The sequence below is a fragment of the Cinclus cinclus genome, chromosome 5 (genome assembly GCF_963662255.1).
Source record: "Cinclus cinclus chromosome 5, bCinCin1.1, whole genome shotgun sequence".
NCBI classification, from domain to species: domain Eukaryota; kingdom Metazoa; phylum Chordata; class Aves; order Passeriformes; family Cinclidae; genus Cinclus; species Cinclus cinclus.
Window position 1 is genome coordinate 63720869 of NC_085050.1, and position 23447 is coordinate 63744315.

At 41.5% G+C, this 23447-nt stretch overlaps 1 protein-coding gene across 1 annotated transcript in view; it reads left to right on the top strand.

Moving 5' to 3' along the window:
• Positions 1 to 1163: 1163 nt before the first annotated feature.
• Positions 1164 to 23447, top strand: part of RNF150 (ring finger protein 150) — a 100835-nt gene continuing 78551 nt past the window's right edge. Inside the window, exon 1 of the mRNA XM_062493934.1 lies at positions 1164 to 1629. Within this exon, the coding sequence (XP_062349918.1) occupies positions 1164 to 1629 (466 nt within the window). The remainder of the gene's footprint in view (positions 1630 to 23447) is intronic.

The following is a 23447-nucleotide window of genomic DNA, read 5'->3' on the forward strand; positions in this document are numbered from 1 at the left end:
AGGTAAATATTGATACGAGATACTCAGGCACTCATCGAATGAAAGTGAATGGTATTTCCAGCAGCAGGTTTTACTAACAGGGGCTCCAACAGGCATTACCTATAAACCTTGTAAGACATTCTTTTGCTACTAAACATAGTGATAGGAAACTGGAATATTTGCCATCGTTTGCACCAGCATAGACAGACAGAGTCCAGCTGTGTTTTGATCCTTTAGAAAGGCGTCAGTCATGGCCAAAATTCTTTTGGGGTGTTTCATACACTAAAAATCCTCAAGTCTGGGCTTTCACCGAACCAAAATTAAACACATCGTTTAACTGCCTCCAGAGAGCAGCTCCATCGTTCTTAGAGGCTTTCTGTGCTCCTGTGACACCTGATTTTAGTAAACGCGACAGTCCTTCCCATTCCAGAGAGTACAGTCGGAAACTTATGGGGAGAGTATTTTAAAACCTCTGTACAAGGGACCACCCCTCTGAGCTGTTTCGCTGCAACACCGACACTTGCAAATTTCTTAGCGTCTCCTGCAGCAGTCAGGAAAAATGGGAAAACCAGAGCAAAGCTGAAGTTGAAGCGGGCGCTCGGAGGTGCCGGGCAGCGCTCCAGGGAGATGATCCCTGGGACCGGCCCCCGCTCCCGCGCTGCCGCCAGGTGGCGGCGCCGCGCCGCCGGCGCTTCCCGGGAGCCCCTATGCCAGGGAACCCCTAATGCCGGGAACCCCCTCTGCCAGCGAACCCCTCCACCAGGAGCCCCCTTTGCCAGGGGCCCCTCCGTGGGGCCGGGATCCGCGCCGCCGTGTGCGGGTCTGGAGCTCCCCGCGCCGCGCCGCCCCCTCCGCGCTGCTCTCCGGCCGCGCTGCCAGCAGCGGGGGAGGCAGCTGCGCGGGCAGGGCGAGGGAGGGGAGGAAGGGGCAGGAGGGAGGAAGGGAGGAGGGAAGGCGGAGACGGGGCCAGCCCGAGGAAATCAAACGGCCCCGACATGAATTAGGCAGCGGCTGCAGAGGGGAGGGCCCCCTCCCCCGCTCGCTCTCTCGTTCTCTCTCTTTCTCTCTCTCGCTGGTCCCCGCACGGCGCCGGCGGGAGTCAGCGCCGCCCCGCTCGGAGCGCGGCTCGGGGCGCGCACGCACACACGGACCGGCGGCGACCGGGCGGGCGGGGGGGCCGGCAGATGAAGATGGCAATGTCTGTGATCCAAGCGTGCCGCAGCCTGGCGCTCTCAACATGGCTGCTGTCCTTTTGTTTCGTGCATCTGCTGTGCCTGGACTTCACCGTGGCCGAGAAGGAGGAGTGGTACACGGCCTTCGTCAACATCACCTACGCCGACCCGGCGGCCGGCAGCGCCGAGCTCCGCAGCGAGAAGAGCGAGTGCGGGCGCTACGGCGAGCAGTCGCCCAAGCAGGACGCCCGCGGGCTGGTGGCCCTCTCCGCCTCGCCCGCCGAGCGCGACGCCTGCGACCCCGGTACCCGCTTCAACACCCCGGCGCCGGGCAAGAGCTGGGTGGCCCTGATCCCACGGGGAAACTGCACCTACAAGGACAAGATCCGCCACGCCGCCGCCCAGAACGCCTCCGCCGTCGTCATCTATAACATGGGCTCCAGCAACGCCAACGAGACCATCACCATGCCCCACGCAGGTGAGCGAGCCGCGCCACCCCCGGGGTGTGCCCAGGAGGATGGACCCCCTTTTCCAGCCCGCTCTGCCGTCCCGCATCCTTGGGCTGGGAGCTTCTGCGGGAAGGTCCCCTCGCACCTCTTGACGGGGAGCAGGATGGGCTGCGGGCGTCGCTGGGTGCTGGGTGCCCGTCGTGGGGGCCGTGGAGCTCCTCTCCGTGCTGCCGTGGCAAAGGATGGATGTGCAGCTACCATATCCATAGCAATGCACGCCGGTGCCCCAGGGATGAAAAGTTTGGGACGTGCAAAGTTTGGGTCTAGTCAGAGGAGTGGGATGCTCTGTGGGTCCCACTGTGGGACACCGGTGTTTGGTTGTGTCCTGCGAGTCCTCTGCAGGTGCTGTGTGAGACCGAGTGTGACTGAGAGCTTCGGAAGAGGAGAAGTTGAAGTGTTGTGGTGCAGGCTTATCAGGAGGTGCAGTAGAGAACACGGTGTCCACAGTCTTGGCTGCGATAGTGTAAAAGCTGCGAGATTGTGTAGGAATGTCGAGTATCTGATTTGGTGAGAACATGAGATATGATGTCCAGGACTGGGAAGGGGGGAGTTCACTCACCCAGGTGAATGTTCTGGTGGAGTTTGTGCTTGCGTGTCAGCACATGGGTGGTCGGCTCCAAACATGTGCTTGTCAAGTAGAACCCAGTCAAAAATCCAGTCATTCGAAATGACCTAAACCCTGTCTTGTGCCCACAAACCACCTCCCCCCCCCCCCCCCCCCCCGCTGTTTCTGTACCAGTGCTTGATCTGAAATAATGTCTAAAAAACAGTTCACCAGATTTATATTTAGGGACAATGTTTTCTGCCAGGGGTCACTTGTCTTTTATACTGCCTGCCTATGCCATGGAGATAAAATGCCACCTATTGTGAAATCTCAGTTTGGTTTCCATCCAGTAACTAATCATGCCCAGCTGTTTCATGCCAGTTGGATCTTGGTAGAGTTGGGGTAAATTGAAACACAGAAATGCTGCAAAACAGGATGTTATTCTAATGACATGTTAAATTTCCACAGTAAACTAGCTAGCGTGGATGTGCTGAGAAGCAATTTGTTGCCTGACCATAGTGCTAAAGTACTGCTGATGCAAAAGCAGCTATTTTGTGTGTCCAGCCTGTTTCAGAGATTACCCATTTGTATTGGGTAAATTAGTGTGTCTTTGTTGGGGGTTGGTGGAAGATGGGGCTTTTTCTGGTGTTTTCCTTTGGTTTTGTGAGACAAGCAACTCCTAACCTCTTGAGCTTCCTAAAACTGTGTTTTATAACCTGCCCATGGTTTAGCAGCTGTTCAGATTACACTTCTTGCTACTTTAGGTATCTCAGATTATATACTAAGAAGTATAAAGCAGTAGGAGCTTGGCGTATTTATGCACCCTAGAAGTAAAGCTCAGGCTGTTTTAAAACTTAAGATGCAGCATAGTTTGTTCTTCTCTACTAAGTTTCCCTAGAACTGCCAACATGTTGGATTAATTAATGGTTTGCCTGTGTTTAAAGTATGCACTAAGCTGTTTGCCCACACAAATGGTGTTTAATTGAGAAACGGTGGGAGTAAAAAATGTGTCGAACCTTTTAAAATGTTTGAGCTTTGGTTTGTTTTAAGGTCTAAGATGAGGTAGGAAAGGAAACTTTCTTAACTGAAAGTGGCCTCAGATTTTAAAAATATGGACATAGTATCAATTATCCTGGGAGCAGCTTCTTTCATGTCATGATTCTATAGGATTTGTTCTGAGAATCCTTTTTGTCTACTGAGTTGGTACCCAGCAGTGGGTTTGTACAGCACCAGAGACTGAAACAAAAAGAAACTTCCAGAAATTAATCTGGATTCGTGGAACGTGATCAGTGAAACTGAAGGACTTTGCTCATTGATTTGATGAGGTTGTCTTCATTCCAAGGATTTTTGTTCAGCAAAGTTGAATAATGGTTGTTGGGCTTACCTTAGAGAAAAACTATCCTCGTGGTCAAAACTCAGAGGAGTTTTAGAGCACATGCCTGATGGAACAGAAGAAAAACTAATTATTCTTCGATATTTGGCAATCAAGCAGGGATTCAGAACTTTACTCTCCCTCTAGTACCACTGTTACTCTGGGACTAAGTGAATGGTCAGGCTGTGTGAAATTGTTGAAACTTGCAGCCTTTGACATTTGCTTGTTCCCCATCTAAATGATAGCACAAGATACAAGGAAAAAATGAATCAGTTTCTTGGTTTCTGAGTTCAGCAGCATCTGCAGTGCTCTGCCCACGCAAAATCCTGGAGTGGGAAGAAGAAAATTCCATTCTGGAAAATACTTGGAGGTTGAGAGGGAAGGGTAAAATATGACCTAAAAAGCAATTTAAAAGTCAAAAGAAATATGATGTTACTCCCTTTTTATTTTCTATTTTCCTCTCACAGATTTTTTTGATGTTTCATAGATGCTTAAACAAACTCTTCCCATACAGAAAAGCGTATCCTGTTGCACAACCATGTGGCTTCTTCCCTTACTAAATAACTTTTACTCATACTACTCCTATGAGTTGTTTTTTTTCCCTTGCATACATTATTCTCTCCTGTATGTTTTGCCTTTTTTCTCTTATTGTCACTTTACCTCTTTGTTCTTTTTCTTCTCCTCTCACCCTTGTTTATTCGTCTCTACCCCCATGCTTTGTTCCCTGCCTTAACCACATTACTTTGCCACTTCATAGTGCTTTGCCCTTGCCACTTTATTTCCAAGACACTTTCTCTTGCCAAAGAACTTACCTCATGGCTCTATGTTTAATTATATTTCCTGTTTTCTGCTACAGTGCATGTCAGTGACCCTTTGCTCATGTGGTGCCTCCTGATTTTGAAATCTATAGGCAAGTGTAGCAAGATACTGTGTGTGAAGTTAAAAGAGGGTTCATGGACCTTCCTCCCACCACCCCCAAATCAAAACCAGGGCAGTATTATATCAAAGTTTGTTGTGGAAATCTTCAACTGTGGCTCTCTAGGATTTATTTATAGAGCATACATCACAAAGTGTGCAATCTGAGCCAGTTCCATCACCCGATGGAAGGCCTTTGCTTTCAGGGAACTTGTGCTGAGGTCACTGCTTGCACACCCAGAAGGGTGAGGTGGAGTTTTGACATCTGCATGCACAGGCAATGTGGAGCTCTGGGATTCTCCTGCTAGGATGTCCTTAGCTTGTATATCATCTGCTACAGCCTGTGCATTCTGGCATCTTTATTTTTATTGTCTTGAAGGATGGCATAGGAGCTGTAAGTATGACTTTGCTTGCTTTTTGACTAAGTAGGCTCCAACCAGAAAAGGAAAAAAAGCATCTAGAATTATTTCAGGTACTTTGCATTTCTCCTGGATCAACTGTCCTGAAATGTTCTCTAATAATATAGAGGGTGTTCTTTTTCCTCAACAAGAATAATCCGTGGTGTTGGCTGGGGTTTCTCATTGAAGTTTTTTCTTACTCAGACCAAATTAGTCATTATCTCAGTTTGAAAATGGGTGGGGTTTTTTGCCCCATCCATTGTGTCTACATTTAATAATTTAGTATTAAGTTGCAGTAGTCTTACTACCTGTTGTAGCACATTTCCTCTGAGCTCTGAATAGAGACAGTAAGAGAGTTTTCCAGAAGGTGATTCAAGGTTAGAACTTCCTTCCCTACAGTTTATATTTGAGGGAGCCTACATGGACCATTTCTAACTTGGGAACCTGTCAGGTGCTTGGGGTAAGGGAGGAGTGTTAACTGTGACTGTACACAACTCATATGTGGGTAAAAATCAAGTCTATACTATTCTACAGAGTTTCTAAGATCCAGTTGGAATTCTGAGGTTCACAGATTATCTCACGTGCTGCAGAGGGGGCCAGACTCAACCCCTGGGAGTATTCAGCTCAATAACAGTCTCTTCCTTTGTACTCAGATTTTTGTTCCTTGATCAATGACTAGTCTTACCTTTTACATATTTTAAGATGTGCTGGTAATAGTTTGGGCTTTGGACTGCCCTGTCAATTTGTACTGATGTGCAAATTAAACACAGAAGTTGAAGATTTCTCTCTTTACAGACTTCAATCAGTACTGTAGCTACATTTGTTTCCTTATTAAAGCAATAGTTTTCCTAAACTTTTGTGGAATTCTAATGAGGAAAATGTGCTGAGAGCATCCACACTGAATTTACATACAGACAAGTGTGAATTAACAGAGGGCTAGAGATTTCAGCCTTCCAGAGTCTGCCATAATTTTTTTCTTTTCCAGGCACCCAAGACTGATTCCTAATAGAAACTCAGTGGGGGAGGGAGATGGAGATGAGTGCATCTCTGAACCCTATCCATTGAGGCATTGCTAGGATGTACTGCCATCCTTAAGGACTCAGAACTCCTGGATCCATCATGCAAGCCTAGCTTTCTGCAGTGTTTGAAAATCTAGTTCTTTCTGTTTATCAAAATTCGAGATTTCCAGCTGCCAGGCTGTCCCACTGCATTCCCTGGCGAGTCACGCTTCTGTTGCTAGTTCTGAAGAGGTTCCAGACTGCTTTACTGCCATGTGTTCAGCTGTGCCAGGTGGAGGGGGCACAAGGTAACTAGCTCAGGTTGAACTGAATTGAAAGGAATTAATTTGGCCTTCAAGGACTAGCACAACAAAATAATACTAGTCCCTGGCACTGCTTGGAACAGCCACTTCAGCTGGGGCACTGAGTTTTGTTGTTAGATGAGACACTTCTTACCTTGTTGAGTCTTGCATCAACCTCACAGCTCACTCCTTCAGAGCTTCTTCAGTGGGAAGAAAGACAGTGGAAGGAAACAGAGTCCATTGAGCTTTGGATCAAGTCATAAGGTACAGCTTTCCCTACAAAGTGATGAGGTATTGATTCATTGAAGATTTCATTGATCTTCCAAGCTTATTGATTGCAAAAGCAGTTAGATTTCTGCTTTGGTTATTGGCAACATTTGTACACAGTAACATTCATACAACTGCTGTCTTCTGATCTCTGCAGTAGGAAGTGACATAGCAAGAAGCAAATCTTCCTCAGGAGCAAAACTGTATCCATATCCACACTAACTGCTGACTGGTGATCTGGAGCACCTCATTTTGGTATACAGTCCTTAGGAGAATGGCTTGCTTTTGAGAAAGCAATGGTTCGTCCTAGTCTCATTGATATTTTGTCTTTAAAATGGTTTATTTTAGCTTGGGTTATTAGGATATTGTGGCAGTCTGTGGCTTAGTGTAGCTCACTAATTGCTGCAGATATATTTCTGTGCTACCTCCCTTCACATCACAGAGGACAGGAACATTTTCAGCAAAAGGGGAGAGAAAACTAACTAGTTCAGTGTTGGCACTCTTAAGAGTCTTTTCCTGGTGAGAGAAGAGGACACTTTTTACTTTTCTCATTTAAGCAAAAGCCTAAAAGTACCCATTATTGTGCAGCACTTGTTTGATGGAGCTCATGGTGCTTTGTCATGTGAGATGACTGAGTTTCAAGTGATGTCTGCCTCTGTACACCACAAGCCAGGCTGATGGAGAGTTAGATCTTTATGAAGGGATAGCCCAACAATTTCTCCACTTCCCAATAATTTCTGCATAGCCAACCTGCACAGAAACAGCATTCATTTCAAGACAAGCCCCACTTCTGCCCTTTCAGCTACATTTGAGTAACAGTCACCTGATGACTCCTTCGGTGCAGAAGGGAGTGAACAATACAGTCATTGACTCATAGAAATCAGATATGGAAAAGATTGAGTAGTCCATGTAATCTGCCACCTTACTAATGCAGGGCTGGTTCCTACAGTGTCACCATCCACTACCATCACAGTGCTTTTTGTTTAGCATCTTGCAAAGGAAAGGATTTTGGGGTGCTTCAGAAACATGCAGTCTGTGTAAGGAGAATGGTTCTAATGCAAGAGATACAAAATGTACGAAGATGTTAACTAGTAATACTATACATTGCAGTAATATTAAATTCATGTAACTTCCAAAAAGGCACAGCAGCTAAAGATAAGGTTAAAAGCCAAATGTGTCCTTTGTATGTCACAGTCTAGGGGAGTTATATGGCAATTGTGAGAAAAAGGAAGTGGCAAAATATTTTGCAGCTGGTTGTGTGCAAGCAGGCTTTTCTGTGCTGTGTCTTTATTCTGCAGTGGGATGTGATCCCGGACTTTGTTCATGACCAGCGCTCTCCTCATTTCACTCCTTAGTGTTTCAGTTTCTCTGGAAAAGAAATCTGAATGGTTCAGCCTCAGGTCAGGCACTGCACAGTTTGACCTGTTCCTGAATGTGGATGAGCAGGGGTCAAGGACCACTCAGAGTATCCTGCTTTTCATGAGTGCATTTGGATGTAGTATCTCAGAATGTGATTCTTTTGAGAACTACAATTTCTGTTACCTGGAGAAGAAAACCCAAACGTCTTAGAATAAACCTTAACTTTAAAAATTCACCGTATTAAATCTACCAGCTGTGTATCTACTATCTGATGCACTGGCCACATTAGTATAAGTAATTCTTCAACCAGCTGAAAATTACGGAGGTAGGTTTTTACCAACTGCTGGAAACAATGTGTTTTAGTTCCAAAACACATGGGGAGAAATACCTCTACTTTCTTTCACCAGTTCTAACAGATAGGTTGTAAATATTGTTTGCTTATGAAAAAATCAATACGATGCAGCTGTGTTTGACAGGAGAGACCTAACAAGGGCATTCTTGACTTTGTCTCCTCTTCAATAAATTATTTGAAATGAACCTTAGAAAACTGAACTGAGGAGAAATGAAGGAGACCAAAAAAAATTAAACTGTTTGTTTTATTGCTATTCCACACTGAAATATGAAAAGTTAGCATACTTTATTCTGTGCTACTTAAAGATAATAGCTTTTTAGAATAATTTTTCATTTCTTTTCACTCTCAAGAGTGGCCAATAAATAATGTCAATAAAGTGAAGTGCCTGTTCATTTGCCTCTGACAGTATAATCATGGTGATATTCAATTATACTGCTGGAACTAAGGGTCTGTCAGAGTTTTGGTCTCTCATTTGATGTGTTTACCTGTGTTTATGTACAGGATAGTCCTGCTGTAAATTGGGAAGGTATTTGCAGTTTGAGACAAAAATTGGAAGGAAAGAAGTGTTTATCTTTTTAGTTCCCAAACCCCAGAAACAAAAATTGCAGCTATGTAACTCCATAGAGTCCTGGCTTGAATATGTCTTGTATACTTCTTCAACATAGATAGAAACATTACATCTGCACAGGAATGCAGCTCCTCCAGGGATACCCAGAATAGGGTGGCTTGGCAAGTGCTCCCTTGTGCTACACACTTAATGAGACATGGCTTTTTAAAATTAATTTGTATTCCATAGTGTTGTGAACCTTTATCATGAGAGAGGACCTTAGCAGTGGGGTGCTCCATAACAAAGCAGCTCCTTTTGTATGGTTTTCTGCCAAGACAGCCCCTTACTACTGATATATTTGTCTATGCACCATCATCATTTGTCACTGAAATGGACTTAATGATATAGGATTTTATTCTTCCTTGTAATTTGTTCAATATCCTATCCTTCCTCCCTTCTTGTATGCTCTTTGGTCTGCTTCTTACAAGCCAGCTCTTTTTTTTGCAAGTCATTGTAAGAATATCTCACCAGATAATATGTGTATTATGTTATTAAGGGAATTATACATCACATTAATCTCTGGCTTCCAGCTTTATAAATCACACATCATTAAATTGTGCTTCTCTATTTGTTGTTTCATTTTAGAGTCCTTGTCAAAAATTATTATTCTTTTTGGCACGGTCACTGTTATGTTACATTGAGTGTGCCTGATACTACACAGGTATGTTAAGAATGGACTCCTGAGCCTAGTGGGTAGTTTCATCTTTAATTAACATATATGCCTAATCTTAAGATCGCTGTAAAATGTGTCAGCATTAGTTGAACATGTCTTGTGGGTTGCCTGGGTTCAGACCCAGCACAATAAGCTCCACAGTTTTATTGTTTTGGTTAAATTGATTTGTGAAGCACTTGAGAAGCTTTTGCACCTAATTGTTATTCTCATAGCAGAGAGCATTTCTAGATCCTCAGGATCAAAGCTCTGGGTGTCTAACAAGTTTCTCTATAAAAGATTTCTTGCATTTTCTAGTTATCCAGAGGTTCTCTCTCAGTATCCGATAAAGATCTCTCTGGTTTTGCATCCTGTGATGCTAGCTAAAATGTCCCTATTCTTCTTCCCTTTTCATTTCAATAGTATCCGTTAGAAGACAGAAATTATTTCTGCTTTTCCTTTGCACTTCCAAAAATCTGTGTTAGAGAATCTTAAATCTTTGGCCATATTTCTAGTACATGTCTGTGTTTGTACTCAAAAATAAATCAGTCTTTAAAACAGGGCAGTCTGATGCTGCAGTCTCATTCATGATTTTTTCTTATACTTGCACAGAGTATGCTTTCCCTTCTTGTGCCTTTTTAAGCTTTTATTATATTCCTATTGTCTCCTAGTTTCATCTGCCACTATCATGTTCCTTGACACAGGCAGCTTTTGCAAGATTGTGTAATCTCTGTGCCTGGTCTCTTATTGTACTTTATGTGTCCATGTGTTTGAAGTACCATCTGGTTGTCCATCAAATCCATACCTTTACTAAACACTTTAACAAAATTTCTCATGCTGGAAAATGAGGAGCTGTCTGAGTAAAATGCATTATGTTTTTTTATAATGCTGTCTTTGATGTATTTGCCTTGCCTTATCTTTCCTTCAATCCTATACCCTCTTTATTTTCTACCTAATTTTTTCTCTCCTTTGGTTTGTTGTGTCTTTTTTCTTTATTGTCCCTGCTTCCAGTAAATCTTTTCCTTGGACTTCTCACCCTTTCTTTTACCTCACCTTCTTCCCTTTCCCCTTCTGTGTTCTGCACCTGTTTTTCATCTCTACTATTTTGACTTTTTTTTTTTTTTTTTTCCTTTCTGCCCACTCCTTACCAGGTTGACAGAAGGAGCCAAAGGCTATTTGCTTTGCATAAGCATTGACTGTAAGAGGAAGCAGAGCAGGATTATGTTCTTTTGGTGGCTTTTCCTTTGCAGCTGACTCTGGGTTTAAAGAGCATCTGTTGTCTGCTGCTCAGGGTGGGCTCAAAGGAGTGGGACACCAGCAATTGGGAAGTCATCAGAAGAGTGACAGGCACAGCACATTTGTTGTGCATAGAAGGGGTTTGTGCTGAACACTCCTAAGTAGTTTTCATGAATTCTTAAAAGTCTAAATTATAGTCTCCTCTCTTTCATACTTTTATGGAAAAAGATCAAGTTTCCCCCCACACTGAATGCTAGAAAAACTGATAGGAACTTTTTCTATCAGAACTGGTTTTCTTAGGTAGTGAAATGGATTTTCAACAGAGAACTGTTTTGGAAAGTTTTTGCTCTCTGGAAAAGATCTTACAGGTCTTGTTTGAATAAAAAATTTATTTTAGTAAATATTTTATGTTTCTAAATTTCAGTTTCAAAAGCCATTTGGTTTCCCTTTTCCTTTTTTTTTTGGATGATATATTACATTTTAATTAGCTTCCACCAGCTTTAGATACTAATTCCCTTCCAGAGCACAGACCTGACTTTTTCCCAACTCACTTTTCTCTGGGAATCGATGTATGAATCTGATCATCAACAGTATTATTTAAAGATACTGACCTCAGGTTTGCAGCGCTCAATTTCTTTTCCCTGTGGATGTGTGACAGAAGCTGTGTCTCTTCCCCCAGTGCAGTCCCTAAGCTGAGGGAAGCTAAGGTCTTTAGCCCTTGCTGCATGTCTTTACTAGCAGATTTCAGCACTGTGTCTAGATACACATGGGAATGATGCTCAGTGTGAGGTAAAGATTGCTCTCACAGACAAAGGCATAACAGGGATCAGTAGCTGTCAGTGAAAGTGAAATAAATTCAGGCTTGTAGTATGATGCAATTTCCTAAATGGTTGCCCATACCTTAATGTTATTTGTATGGGACTAGATAGTTCTCTAAACATCAAATCCTGGTAAAAATACCCCATTTTCTGAGGAGATTATGGTGATGTTTGTACAAGGAAGTTTAGACAAGGTGTTCATAGTAATTCTTGTGGTTTTAGGTTACTTCTGTGGAACTACCACCCAGCTTTCTTCCACACTTGGAGACTCAAAACTGCCCTTGCACGACGGGCAGAGATAAAGCCTATGCAGTGAGGCATGAGCTTTTCACAACAGGATCTCTGCAAAACCCTCAGCTGGGTGACAGTGATGAACCAATATCAGCTTGATATTTCTTTGTGACTGTTGCTCATAGGGAGGAAACTGCAAGAAAAGGCGCTTGCAATAAAAACAGTCTGAACCACTTCTATTTTTGTGTCTGAAGATAGCTAGGAAATGCAGAGAGTTGTCTATAAGCCTTCACCAACCAAAGGTTGGTGAAGCTTATCATTTGCTGAAGCTTATCTTGCAGCATGAGAGATGTGAAAGCCTTTTTCCTCTAAAACTTTTATTTAACTGTTGAATTCCAGCACGAGTCAATATTGTGATGGGATGCAACCTAGAGCAGCAAAGCTATCACAGGTGAAGATGAAATAGTTCAAAACATGATGGTGCCATCATTCACTTTGCCAGAGAAGCAGCTGAAAAAGCCATTGGAAAAAAAGTCACATGGATGAACCTGACTCCTGGAGAGCTGAATTCATGTTGATGAGAAAATAAAAGCCATCAAAATAGGTGGTGATCCCTGTGGTTTCCCCATTAAGTGGGAAGTCTTCCTCTTGGAGACTATGAATGTCTTTGACTAATCCATGTATTTTAAGCCTCATTTCAGTTCTGCACTGACTCTTATTTCTGATTGGCACCCACTGTCATGATCTTTGACATTTTCTTGTTTGCTGCCTCACTGCTGTTTGTCCCAGTCCTTCCTTGCTGCCTTTACAGGTGGTGGGATCGTTCCTTGAGATGATGAGGTTCTTGGTCAGCTCCAGTTTGTGCTTCTATGTTTCTCTCTCATTGCATTCAGCAGTTTTGCATGTTTGGGAATGGTGGGTTGAATTGCTCCCAGAGTGCTGCCCAACTGGATCCACAGGTGAATTAGGCAAAGCCACCAAACAGCTTAACTGCCTGGGAAAGCCAGGAGCTCTGTCTAAGGCAGCTGGGATCCTCTAGGGGACATGGATTCTTCAGGGAGCTCATCTGTCATCTTCACCCCCTGCTTAAGAAGATACACAGGAAAATTTCTTTTTTCAGTGTTAGTGGGAGTTTGAGGGTTTTTTCCCCATCTAGAAACATTCTCTTTTCTTTATTAAATACCCAGACAGCCTTTTTTCTCCTTTTTTTTTCTTCCCTATCCTAGTCTAATAACCAGAACTTATTGACATGCAAGTTATGAGAGTCCACAGACAATTTTTAAAACAAAAATATCACTGCACAACTATTTATTTCCAAAATTATGACTTCTAATGGTTGTTAGTGCAAACAAATTTTTGGTGCCAGAGATTGATGTTATCTGGTTGCTAAACATGCATGACATCATTTCTTTCTGAAATAATTAAGAGCTTCGTTCCCATTAAGTAATTTATGCAACCATCTTTCTGCTATTATCCTTACAGAAAATAACAAAGCAAGCACTGGATTTTTAGTGAAAATATCTCCTGTTGAGTACTTGTACATTTGATGTGTAGAATCTGTTCTTAGTTCTTAACCAATGCTGTGTTGAATTAGCTTAATGATTACTGTTGTCTTTTCATTTTCTGGCCACTGACCAGGAATATTTTTTCGCCAATGCAAAGACAACTCTGCAAATTCTATCACAAAGCTGTTATCTTTGGCTCTCACTAGCCAAATGTGTTGTGGATTAGCCCACAAGACAGAAGCTACTGTTTATATGTAAAGCAGTAGTCTCTTTGGTAGTAATGATAGCAGGGAGGAAATTTTAATGGGCTCTCACCTGGACTAATACAGCAACTCCTAAAATCTCTCCCTTGCAAATGAGACCAATATTTAAAAACCACTTTTCACTTTACTAAGCTAGTGATTTGGTTATCATAAAACTCGGTAGTAGGTATTTTTAAATGATTTCTAGTTCTTGCATTACATTAACTTAATTTGGAGAACACTTAATGGCCCAGTTGAGAAAAATGTTTGCACAAATGTTTATAGTTAAGCTCACATTTAGTTCTTGCTGAGAATGAACCAGAAGTTGAGCACCTGGACTAAATGTCGCTGAAAGTGGTTCTGTGAGAAATGAAATGTCATCTGTGAAAGATGCAGCAGTATCTGACATAGCTCAGAGGCTTATTACTAAGAATGTTGGTGTGGTCATCTTGGGTAAAACTTATGCCCTTCCACAGCACTGTGAATACTCAAGATCCTTACAATAAGAACTTTATTTGGAGTTGTAAAAATAAGATACATATACTTTATGTGTCTCATTAAAGAGGTGCTTAATAAATACTGATCAAAAGAGATTATTTAGTTATTTTTCCTTTCTCCACATAGTTTAGCTTGTGCTTTCTGGGTTATCAGCCATGTCTGCATCACAATAAAAAGCAAAGGTGCCTCTCAACTTCCAGTGAACACTGTGCCCCTTCCATCTGTGGAAAAGCTGGCTACCCAAACCCTTTGAAACCCAGCTGCTGTCTGTTCTCTGCTGTGTTTCCTTTGATGTTTGTCACCCTTGCATGCCGAGGAATAATCACAGCTGTGGGAAGCATGGACAGCTTTTTAGTTATTTACAGATGGCTTAAAGATGTGCATCAACCAGTCATTTGTACTTGCTAGGTGAGATAGAGGAGTTAATGTAATTTAGAATAGCCACACAGCATTTCTTTGCTAATCAGGGAGTTGCCTAATTTGGAAATACATGTATATCTAAGGACAAACTTATACACAGCAGCTCCTTATCTTACACCCATTCCAGTTTGGGAACAACTTATTGTAATGTTTTGCAGTTTTGGTTCCAGTAGATAAAATTTGGCGTCCTCCCTTGTGGCCTTATCAGTCTGTCAGCTTCATTTTGCTTTGAGAAGCTCAGGACAGGTTTCCTTACCGTTCCCAGAGGTACATATCAGTTTTGCATAGAACTTTTAGCCATTTAGACAGTTGTTTGGGTTATGTTGAGATGATGGGAAACACTAACCAAGGAGAAGGGAAGTGTAAAATTAACAGATGTTCCTCTTTTAGGCATTCCTAAGGAGCTAGCTGCCATATATAGTTAAAGGCTCTGCCTGGAAATAATGCAATTATAACTTCTAATAACCTTTAAGTACCTACCGTTGCCCCACAACAACTGTGTTAACTTCACAGAAAGACTTGCCAGACCAGGCAAATATTAGTGTAGGATACACAGGCACTAATGAATACCTGAGCTGACTCCATAGTGTCTTGAGTACTTTGCAAATCTGTATTTATCACCACAAGCCTCACAGATGTTCCATAATCCACAATGTGAATGGCCTGCTGTGGGAGTGGAGGTGATTAGTGTCTGTTTGTGAGTGCTGTGCTCTTCACAAGCCTGGGCCCTACTTTGCCTTCTCCTGTGTCTCCTTGTTTAGTAAAACAGAATTGGAATCCTTCCATCGGTGAATTACTGCAGGTTTGATTAATTTATATATAAACCCGATGTTCATGCTGTTATCCAACAGTTGTCTCCACTTGCTGGCAAGAGTTTCAGGATCTGAGAATGCATTAAGTCTTTATTCATAAAGTGATATGATATTAAGTCAACTTTAAAAAAAGTAATTACAATTTCATTTTGGTTTCCATTTTTAATAATGACCATGTCCCTATCATTGAAATTGATAATATTCACAGCATGCAAGCACCTCCAGGCTCTAGCAGTGAAGAGATTGTACCCTTTTTTTGGGAAAGGGTGGTGCTCTGTGCAGACTTGGTAGCATGAAAACTGAAAGAATGTGTGAAGTTTTAAACAGGTGGGTGAATTTTAGGTCCACTTTTCTAGCTACTTTGAAGAAGCACAGAAATGTCATTGTGGAAAAGTCACAAGGAGTTCACAGGAAAGAGAAACTTCTCCAGCAGCAATATTCTGATCTCAGTTGTTCATGCATGGAGTATTGGGATTAGTCTAGGCTCTAAGCTGGCTTTTCACAGGCCATACTTTCCATATGCACACTGCTTTCAGACCAGTTCAGGTGCTGATTTCTGAACTTTCAGGTTAGCCACTTTTTAAGGGTCTCCAGAGTTCTCATTTATTTAATTACATTTTCACATGTTATGAAAAGAATTCCAATAGCTGTCCTGTAAATTCCAGCTCCTAAATCTTTCCTCTAGAAAAAGCATTCTGGGATTGCTGATTTCCAGAAATGCACTTGCCTTTGCCTCTAATTTGTAACCTGACTTCTGAAATCCTAACCATGGAGAAGTCAATGGCAAACCTTCCTAAGGATTTCATTGCCAGATAGTTAAATCAGGAAAACAAATACCTGAACTCATATCTTCTGCTGCCCTCATAGTATTTAACACTTTGTCAAGTACAGAAGTGCCAAGAAACCTAATACTAGGCTTTCACCAGCATTGGTAATGATGTATCAGCAGTCATCATTTCATATTAATTGTACGCATCTGTTGGATTCAAGCAAAACATCAGAAACACCAGAGATTCATTAAGGTAATTCTGTAATTGCATCAAATGATGGGTCAGCCTGTGTGTGCCTTGAACCTGTAAATATTCACTGGCATGAGTTCTCCAGTGCATTTAACAAAGGGTCCACCTGGCCTCAAGTGGATGTATAAAATATGTAGCCATCGTTGCATTTATGATATAGGTAAAAGTTAATTTTATGACCTTTTGAAGAGTTTGAGTAGGTCATGTATTTCTGACAGTGGGCTTCAAAACATTTTTTTCTGAAGTCTCCTGACAGCTAAAATTTGGTTCCTGCAAGGCTTATGGCTTTTGTGTGACGTGAAAGGAATTGGGTGGTGTGGTACTGTTAGAGCTGTGTTTGGAAGGGGCTGAGGAGCTTGGTGTACAAGATGCTCATCCTTGCTAGCTTGTCTCCAAGGTCAGGGAGAGAGGGTGCTGCCTGACAAAAGTCACAGTTGAGAGAAAATCTCCAGAATCTCAAGCAGGTACTGGCTGGATGCACTGCAAAAATACCTGCTCTAAATTTGGAGAGCAAGAGCAATATGGTTTTCACACCTTTCTTCACTAACCAGTATACTAAGAAGGAATAGCAATGACGACAGCCTCATCACGAGGGGAGTGCTTCAGTGGTGGTTGTTAAGAGAATGCTCAAAATTAGCATTCACAGTCTCCAGTGAAGGAGTGGAATCTGTGTTTTATGCCCTCCATCTATATACCCAAAAAATGTGGACAGTTGTCATAGAAATAGTTACAGAGATGTCTATCCACATTAAGCCTAGCAGAGGTCATTTCTAAACTGCTTCCTGTTTAACCAAGTTAAGCTGGCATTTAATATGGGCTGAATTTGTTCCAGACAGAGGATTAGTTATTAGATCTTGGAATACATGGCTGGCTTTTGGGTTTTTTTCCCCTTTTTTTTTTTTTTCCAGAAGTTTTCCAGAAATACCATTCAGCTGAAGAGACCAGTGTAGGCAATACCACATGGTGATTTCAGTGCCTTCATCCTGACATGCATATTGCGTTTTGAGTGACGCCGATCTGTTTTGAGAACTTGTGGGATTTTCAAAACCACTGCTATGTTAATCTCATTTGGGTTCTCTGACATACTTCAGATCACTGTCTCTTTTTCAGAGTCTGATTACAAGATACTGAATGATGTTTTATTCTGCAAATGGTCTGTTTTCAGTTTTTGGAAATCTGTAACTCTTTAACCTCTCTGTGAGTTTGCAGCATGCCATATTACAGTGAAATTCTCTGCTAATCAAGGTGGCTGCTAATGAGAGAATCTCTGTCTCTCACTCAGTAGAGGTACTGCTGTTTCCTAAAGACATCTTGCCTTTTGATCTCCTTGATCCAGATTAATTGTAGGAGACTAAATTCAGACAGAAATATCAAATGCACAGCAATGCTTAACAGAAATGTTACGGTTACATAAAAGTGTGAGAAATCAAAGGAGGGATTCAGATAGGTTCTTGAGCCGGGAAATAACAGGGTAGCTGAAGTTCATGATTTCAGCTTGTAGTTGTGATCTGCTCGTACGTAGACTCTGAGTCATCCAAGGCAGAAAAGTAAATGAGGAGAACACAAGCTGTCATACAAGAACCAAGGTAAATAGAATTACCTGCCTTTTATGTCCTCTCTCTACGGGCTGAATCCCTTTCTGATGCAATCCAAACACAGAAATACAGGAGCAACACTAATATTACCAGCAGAGGAAAATTTTCAATAGTTATGACTAGCATTCCTGCCTGGGACCTAGGGTGTGTTTTGTTTATTTTTGTTTGTTTGTTTGAGTTTGTTGTTGTTTGTTTTTTTGGTTTTTTTTTTTTGTTTGGGTTTTTTTTTGTTTGGTTGTTTTTTGTTGGTTGAGGGTTTTGTTAGGTTTGGTTTGTTGGTTTTGGCTTTTTGTTTTTGTTTGGTTTGTTGGTTTTGCTTTTTGGTTGGTTTGGTTTGTTTTTTTTAAGGGGAGAGGAAGCAGGCGTGTGAAATAACACGTAAGTATCTGAAAATGCATGATACAAGATCTGAGTTGCATATTCAGGGAATAACTAGAAGCTACCACTGAAGATTTGTTTGAAACAAACCTTGCTTGGGAATCAACTGTGCAACTTAAGTACATCCCTTGACATCTTCAGCTCTTTCTTGTGTACTAAAATTTGCTAAATCTGGGGCAAGATTTAGTTTCTGAACATCTTCAATCTGAAATGTTTCATATACAATTCTTGTTTCAATTCATTTAAAGAGTTATGAAATTCACTTCAAACTCTGAACCTTCTGGCTTCAGTACATGTTCAGATAATGAGATTTCAATAGGGAAATATATCCTATGCTTTGCCTTATCTATTTGAGATAGATCCAGCATGGAAAACTCTTATAATCAGCAGGTACAGTAAAAAGATCTGCATGGGTATTCATTTGAGCATTAAAAAACAAGAATCTAATTAGCAATGTAATGTGGTATCAGCATTATGTTAAGTGCTTTTTGTTTTCATCATCCTCAAAGCATGCCTAAATCTCAGAGAAAAATGAGGAACACCATATAATCAACCATACAAAATCAGTCAAAGCTGTACAAAATGTAGTGTGGGCAAAAATGTACTCTTCAGTGAAGCCTGAAAGTATTGTCAGGTAACTCTGACAAAAGCTTTGTTGTAGAAATGTGAGCGTGTGCAACGCACGCTGAGCATCAGCAGAGCATCATGAATTTGCCTGAGGAATGTGTGCTAAGAGGAATGTATTTTTGACTGAAGAGGAATTTAGTTCTGAATGTATTTCTGCATTGCCACATTCTTGTACAGAGGAAGGACTGGCTGTTTAAAGCAGATTTGGACCCATTTATGCGTATCCACTCCCATGTGGGTGTCTACATACCTTTATTTAGGGATAGGTAGCATGAATCCTTTGCTTGTGGGTACAGATGTGTGCATGCCTGTGTGTCCTTATTCACATACATGCACCTAAAAAATGGTGACTGCCTCCAGGGAGATCAGCTACAGCAGGTAACCCACAGCTCTTATGGAACTCACAGAAGAGCCAAGGATGTAGAGACCCCCCCCATATCATTATTTGGCCAGTGAATGATCTATGCAGACACAAACAGCCCTGTTTTTGAGCACACATGGCATGGTGGTGGTACTTTTGCTGGTTTGATTTGGGGTTCATTTCAATTGCAGTTCTGCAGTACATGGGATTTTTTAAAAAAAAGAAAAAAATAGAGCTTTTAAAAATGTTTAGACAGTTCTAAGAAACCCCTCTTCTGTGCACTTTTCTGATTTGGAGGGACTCGGGAGAGAGGGAGGAAGAAAAATTGTCTCAGACAATTGAGTCCTTAACCTTTCAGGTATTATAATGCAAATAAAATGTGTCGTCTTGAAATGTAAATGAAATGTTTGATGCAGACAGCTCATAATTCAGTCCTGCAGCTTGTATAAGCACAGGTGTAACAGAGTGGGGACAGGAATTTGCCTTCTATCTGTCAGCTTTTCAGAATACTGAAAGCAGGAGATTCCATCTGGAGAAGAGCTTCTAAGTTTCTGAGAACAAAAACAAGATAAATGTTGTTCCCATATTGTTCCAACTGCTTGATTAGGAATGAGTCAGAGAGTGATCTCTGTGTTCTTCTCCTTCTGGACATGTGTCCTCCCTGGTAAGCTCAGATATGAAATTTAAAAATCCTGTTATAAGCATTTTAGATGCTTAGGTGAAGTCCTTAGCTAAAAAGACAAGGTTCCTTGTAGGAAAATGAGAGATTAGTTTTGCAGTCTAGGCCCTCATGCTGAAAATACTCATGAGGGCACGTACCATGGATGTAATGAACTTGCTTGATCTATTTATAGCTTTACTCTGTGTATGTTTTTACCCAGATGGTGCTCCTTAAATTTCACTGGACTGTGTATATGAGCAGAAGCTCACACTGAAGATCACAGTGCAGAACAAGAGTCCAGGTAGCAAACAAATAGACTTAATTAAGCAGACATTCACAATTAATTAATACAATACTTATGACCTTTTTATGGTGTCTCTCTCCAAGAAGGATTTCTAACTTTCAAAATGGCTAGTAATTACTATCTTGTTTATGGTTTGGATGATTTTCTTTACAAGGATAAATAAAAAACATTCAATTTGGAGAATGGAGAAACACACAAAAGGGGTGGAATAACCAAACCATGGAGTGTGCCAGGAGTGGATTCCAACCTTCCAGCATTTCTTCACTCTGTATTGATACATCATTCCCATCCCTACAGCACCTTGCTTCTCCAAGCTTCCTATCTGCTAGTTTTGGTTCCATATGTTTACTCTTTCCATAGACCTGAGCTCCCACCTAGACTGGTTTGCTTTTTTTTTCTAGTAAGACTGACATTTTCCTCCATTTTCAACTGGAGTCTATTCGTATTGATTTCTTTCATAAGTAATTCTTGTAGTTTCATTTTTAAAATGTTATCATTTTTATTTACACTCTGAAATTCTGCTTTAAGCTACCAATTTGTAGTTTTGTAAATCTAAAATAAAAAAAATTAAAAAAAATAGAACATACCTGTAAAGGGGGGAAATATTCCAGGCAATTACATTAAACATGCTTACATCAAACTATAGTTGGACCAACTCTCTTTCCCATGCCCCTCCCCTCCTACTGAAATAATAGATTTCATGTTAAATACAATATTTGAATAAAACAATTTTTTTTTTTTTTTTTTTTTTTTACATTCCCATCCACTGAATGGTGTTTCATCTGCTGATACCCTGATACTTGTGCAGTGTATCTGGTACACATTAACTCACCCAGGGTGGCTGATTTTAAAGCTTGCTGGGACAGAGACCTTGAGTGGGTGTGAGGATTCCTGCAGCTCTCCCTGGGAGAGTTATAAATGAAAGCTCAGTGGGTCCAGGTTAAAAGTACAGGAGGTTTTTTATTTGATTTTGTTTTGTTTTCCTCTGCAGCATGTGTCAGGCAGCAGGCTTCCCTTGTGCAGTTAGTTACTTTAAAAGCATTTGAAAATACAAATGCAATGGTTTAATTGAGCTCAATGATTGCCAAGTATTTTCTGTGACTTTTAACAGGTTCAATTACTAGATTGGGATACATCAAAGGAACTGCAGGATTATTAGCATTACAAATCTGCTTCCTGATCAGAACTACTCAGCACGTTGAGTTTAAGGAGGGGAGATTAGTATATTTCTGTAACATGAATGAAACCACCTTGGGTTCTAAAACAGCCTCTTGTGCACTCCATAAAACTTCCCTCTCTAAGGAGCCAGGTGCTGTGAGGTGCTGATTGTCAATTTTAAGCTAATGATTCTAACTTTAGAGGCTCTACAGAAAAGCAGTTAAGAAGGGAATTGTGCCCCATTCTCTCTTGTTCTCTTCCTTCCTTGTCTTCTTCCTTTTCTCTCTTCCTTTCTTTCTTTTACTTGTTTCCCACTCCCATACTGCTGTTTGTTTCACTTTTAGCTCTTCCAAAATGTGTTTGGCTTCAAAAAGACTTCCTTTTTTAAATATAAATTAAAAAAGAAACTAGTCTTGTTTTATATTCTGGACCCTGTCAGACCTAATTCACCCTGCAGTCCCTGAGTTCCATGCTGGCCCAGCTGAAAGGCTTGGTGAGTGCCAGTGCTGTGGCAGGAATGGCAGCCCGTGGTGAGGAGGGCCATAACTCTGTAAAATGGCCTTGTTCCCAAAAAACAAAAAAATAAAAACAAAAAAAAAAAAAAAAGCACAGGCTGGGACTGCATATGGATTACGTCCTATGTTGAGCATCAAGTGCAGCTGTTTTTATTACACTATCTGCAAAACAGAGCAGGTAGTGTGCAGGCAAAGCTCAAAAGCCCCTTAGCGTCTTCCTAATCTGAGGTCAGCTGAGAAAGGATTCGCATTCCTGGATTCAACTTCCAGTTGTTTGGAATGGTTTGGGCTACAGAAAACCAATGGATATCTTTGCTAGAGGACCAAGTGCCTGGAATTAGTGTAAATAACTTCCATGAGAGTGGGACAGTCTGTGTAATGTGTGTGCCTCAGCTTTCCAGCCTCAGACTGTTGACACAGTCCTTTCCTCCCATACATCCTTAGGCTGTTCATACTGGTTTTTGACAGCATTTCTGTCACATCAGCTGCAGCTTCCTACTCTCCAGGTCTTGGCATGCCGTGTGGGTTGGCTGGCTCAGTGATATTCCCTGTTCCTGCAGTTATATCTTTTGTAGAGCAGCTATCACAGCCTTGAGGACCTATCCCATTAGCAGTTTGCTCTCACTTTGCCTCTTTCCTCTCTCTGTTGGCTGTGAACAGCCACGCTGTTCCAGGGCATGCATTTTCTCTTTCTTAGCCATGTGCTTGCCTGATCATGTTTAATTAGTGGTTTTCCTGAGGGTGGTCTGTGGTCTTCTTGCATAGTTTCAGTAGCCACATCTCCTTGAAACTGCTGTGATATTCCAACATGTAGTGGAACTAAATGTAGAATGTCTGTCTTTCTATCCAAATGATGTTTTAAGGGGCAGGGGAAGATTCTCAAAGAAAGAGCTGAGGTCAGGGAAGAGCAATTACTTACGCTGAAAAATCTGTGAACACATGCTGGGTAAATCTGCATGTGGTGTTTTTGTGGTGGTGAGGATGTCCATAATTCTCAGGAGCACATACAAAACTCATGCTCATTCTTCATGCGACTGCTGCATGACTGCTCATCTCATGTCAGGTGTAAAGGAGCTGGAAGTGCAACTCTTCTCAAGGAAGTTTTTAACATCAAGGCTAGGAGCTGCATCTTTCTCTCTATGCATCTCCTTTCTGCCCTTTATGACTTCAATGAAAAATTAGAAACAGGCTTTTTCAACATTTCTTTTGTGTACATAGTGATCTACTTGGCCACTGTAGCATCAAAGAACCATTATGCTTTTCTGCTCTACCCTCCTAGAGTCAAAAGCCTCTCAGATCATCAGATGCTCTTCAGACCCAATAGCAGAAACTGAACATTGCAAATCATGTCAAGATTGTGAAGACCTGAAAATCAAAGTCCAGGTTCATTGTAACCTGGAGTTGTTGGCTTTCTCTTCTGCAAAGACCCGAATTGGTATAGTTCAGTTTCTAAAATCAAAGTAGATCTTGTTTTACGGAGTTGTATCTGATCAGTCTAGTTCATGAGTACACAGCTGCACATCTCTCAATGACAATGAATTAGCTAATTAAGTTTTTATCTCTGTCCCATTGTCTAGGCCGTGGACAGCATCTTCTCTTTATCATTTTTCACATTTCTCTGTGTTTTCTTGTGACTTAACAGAA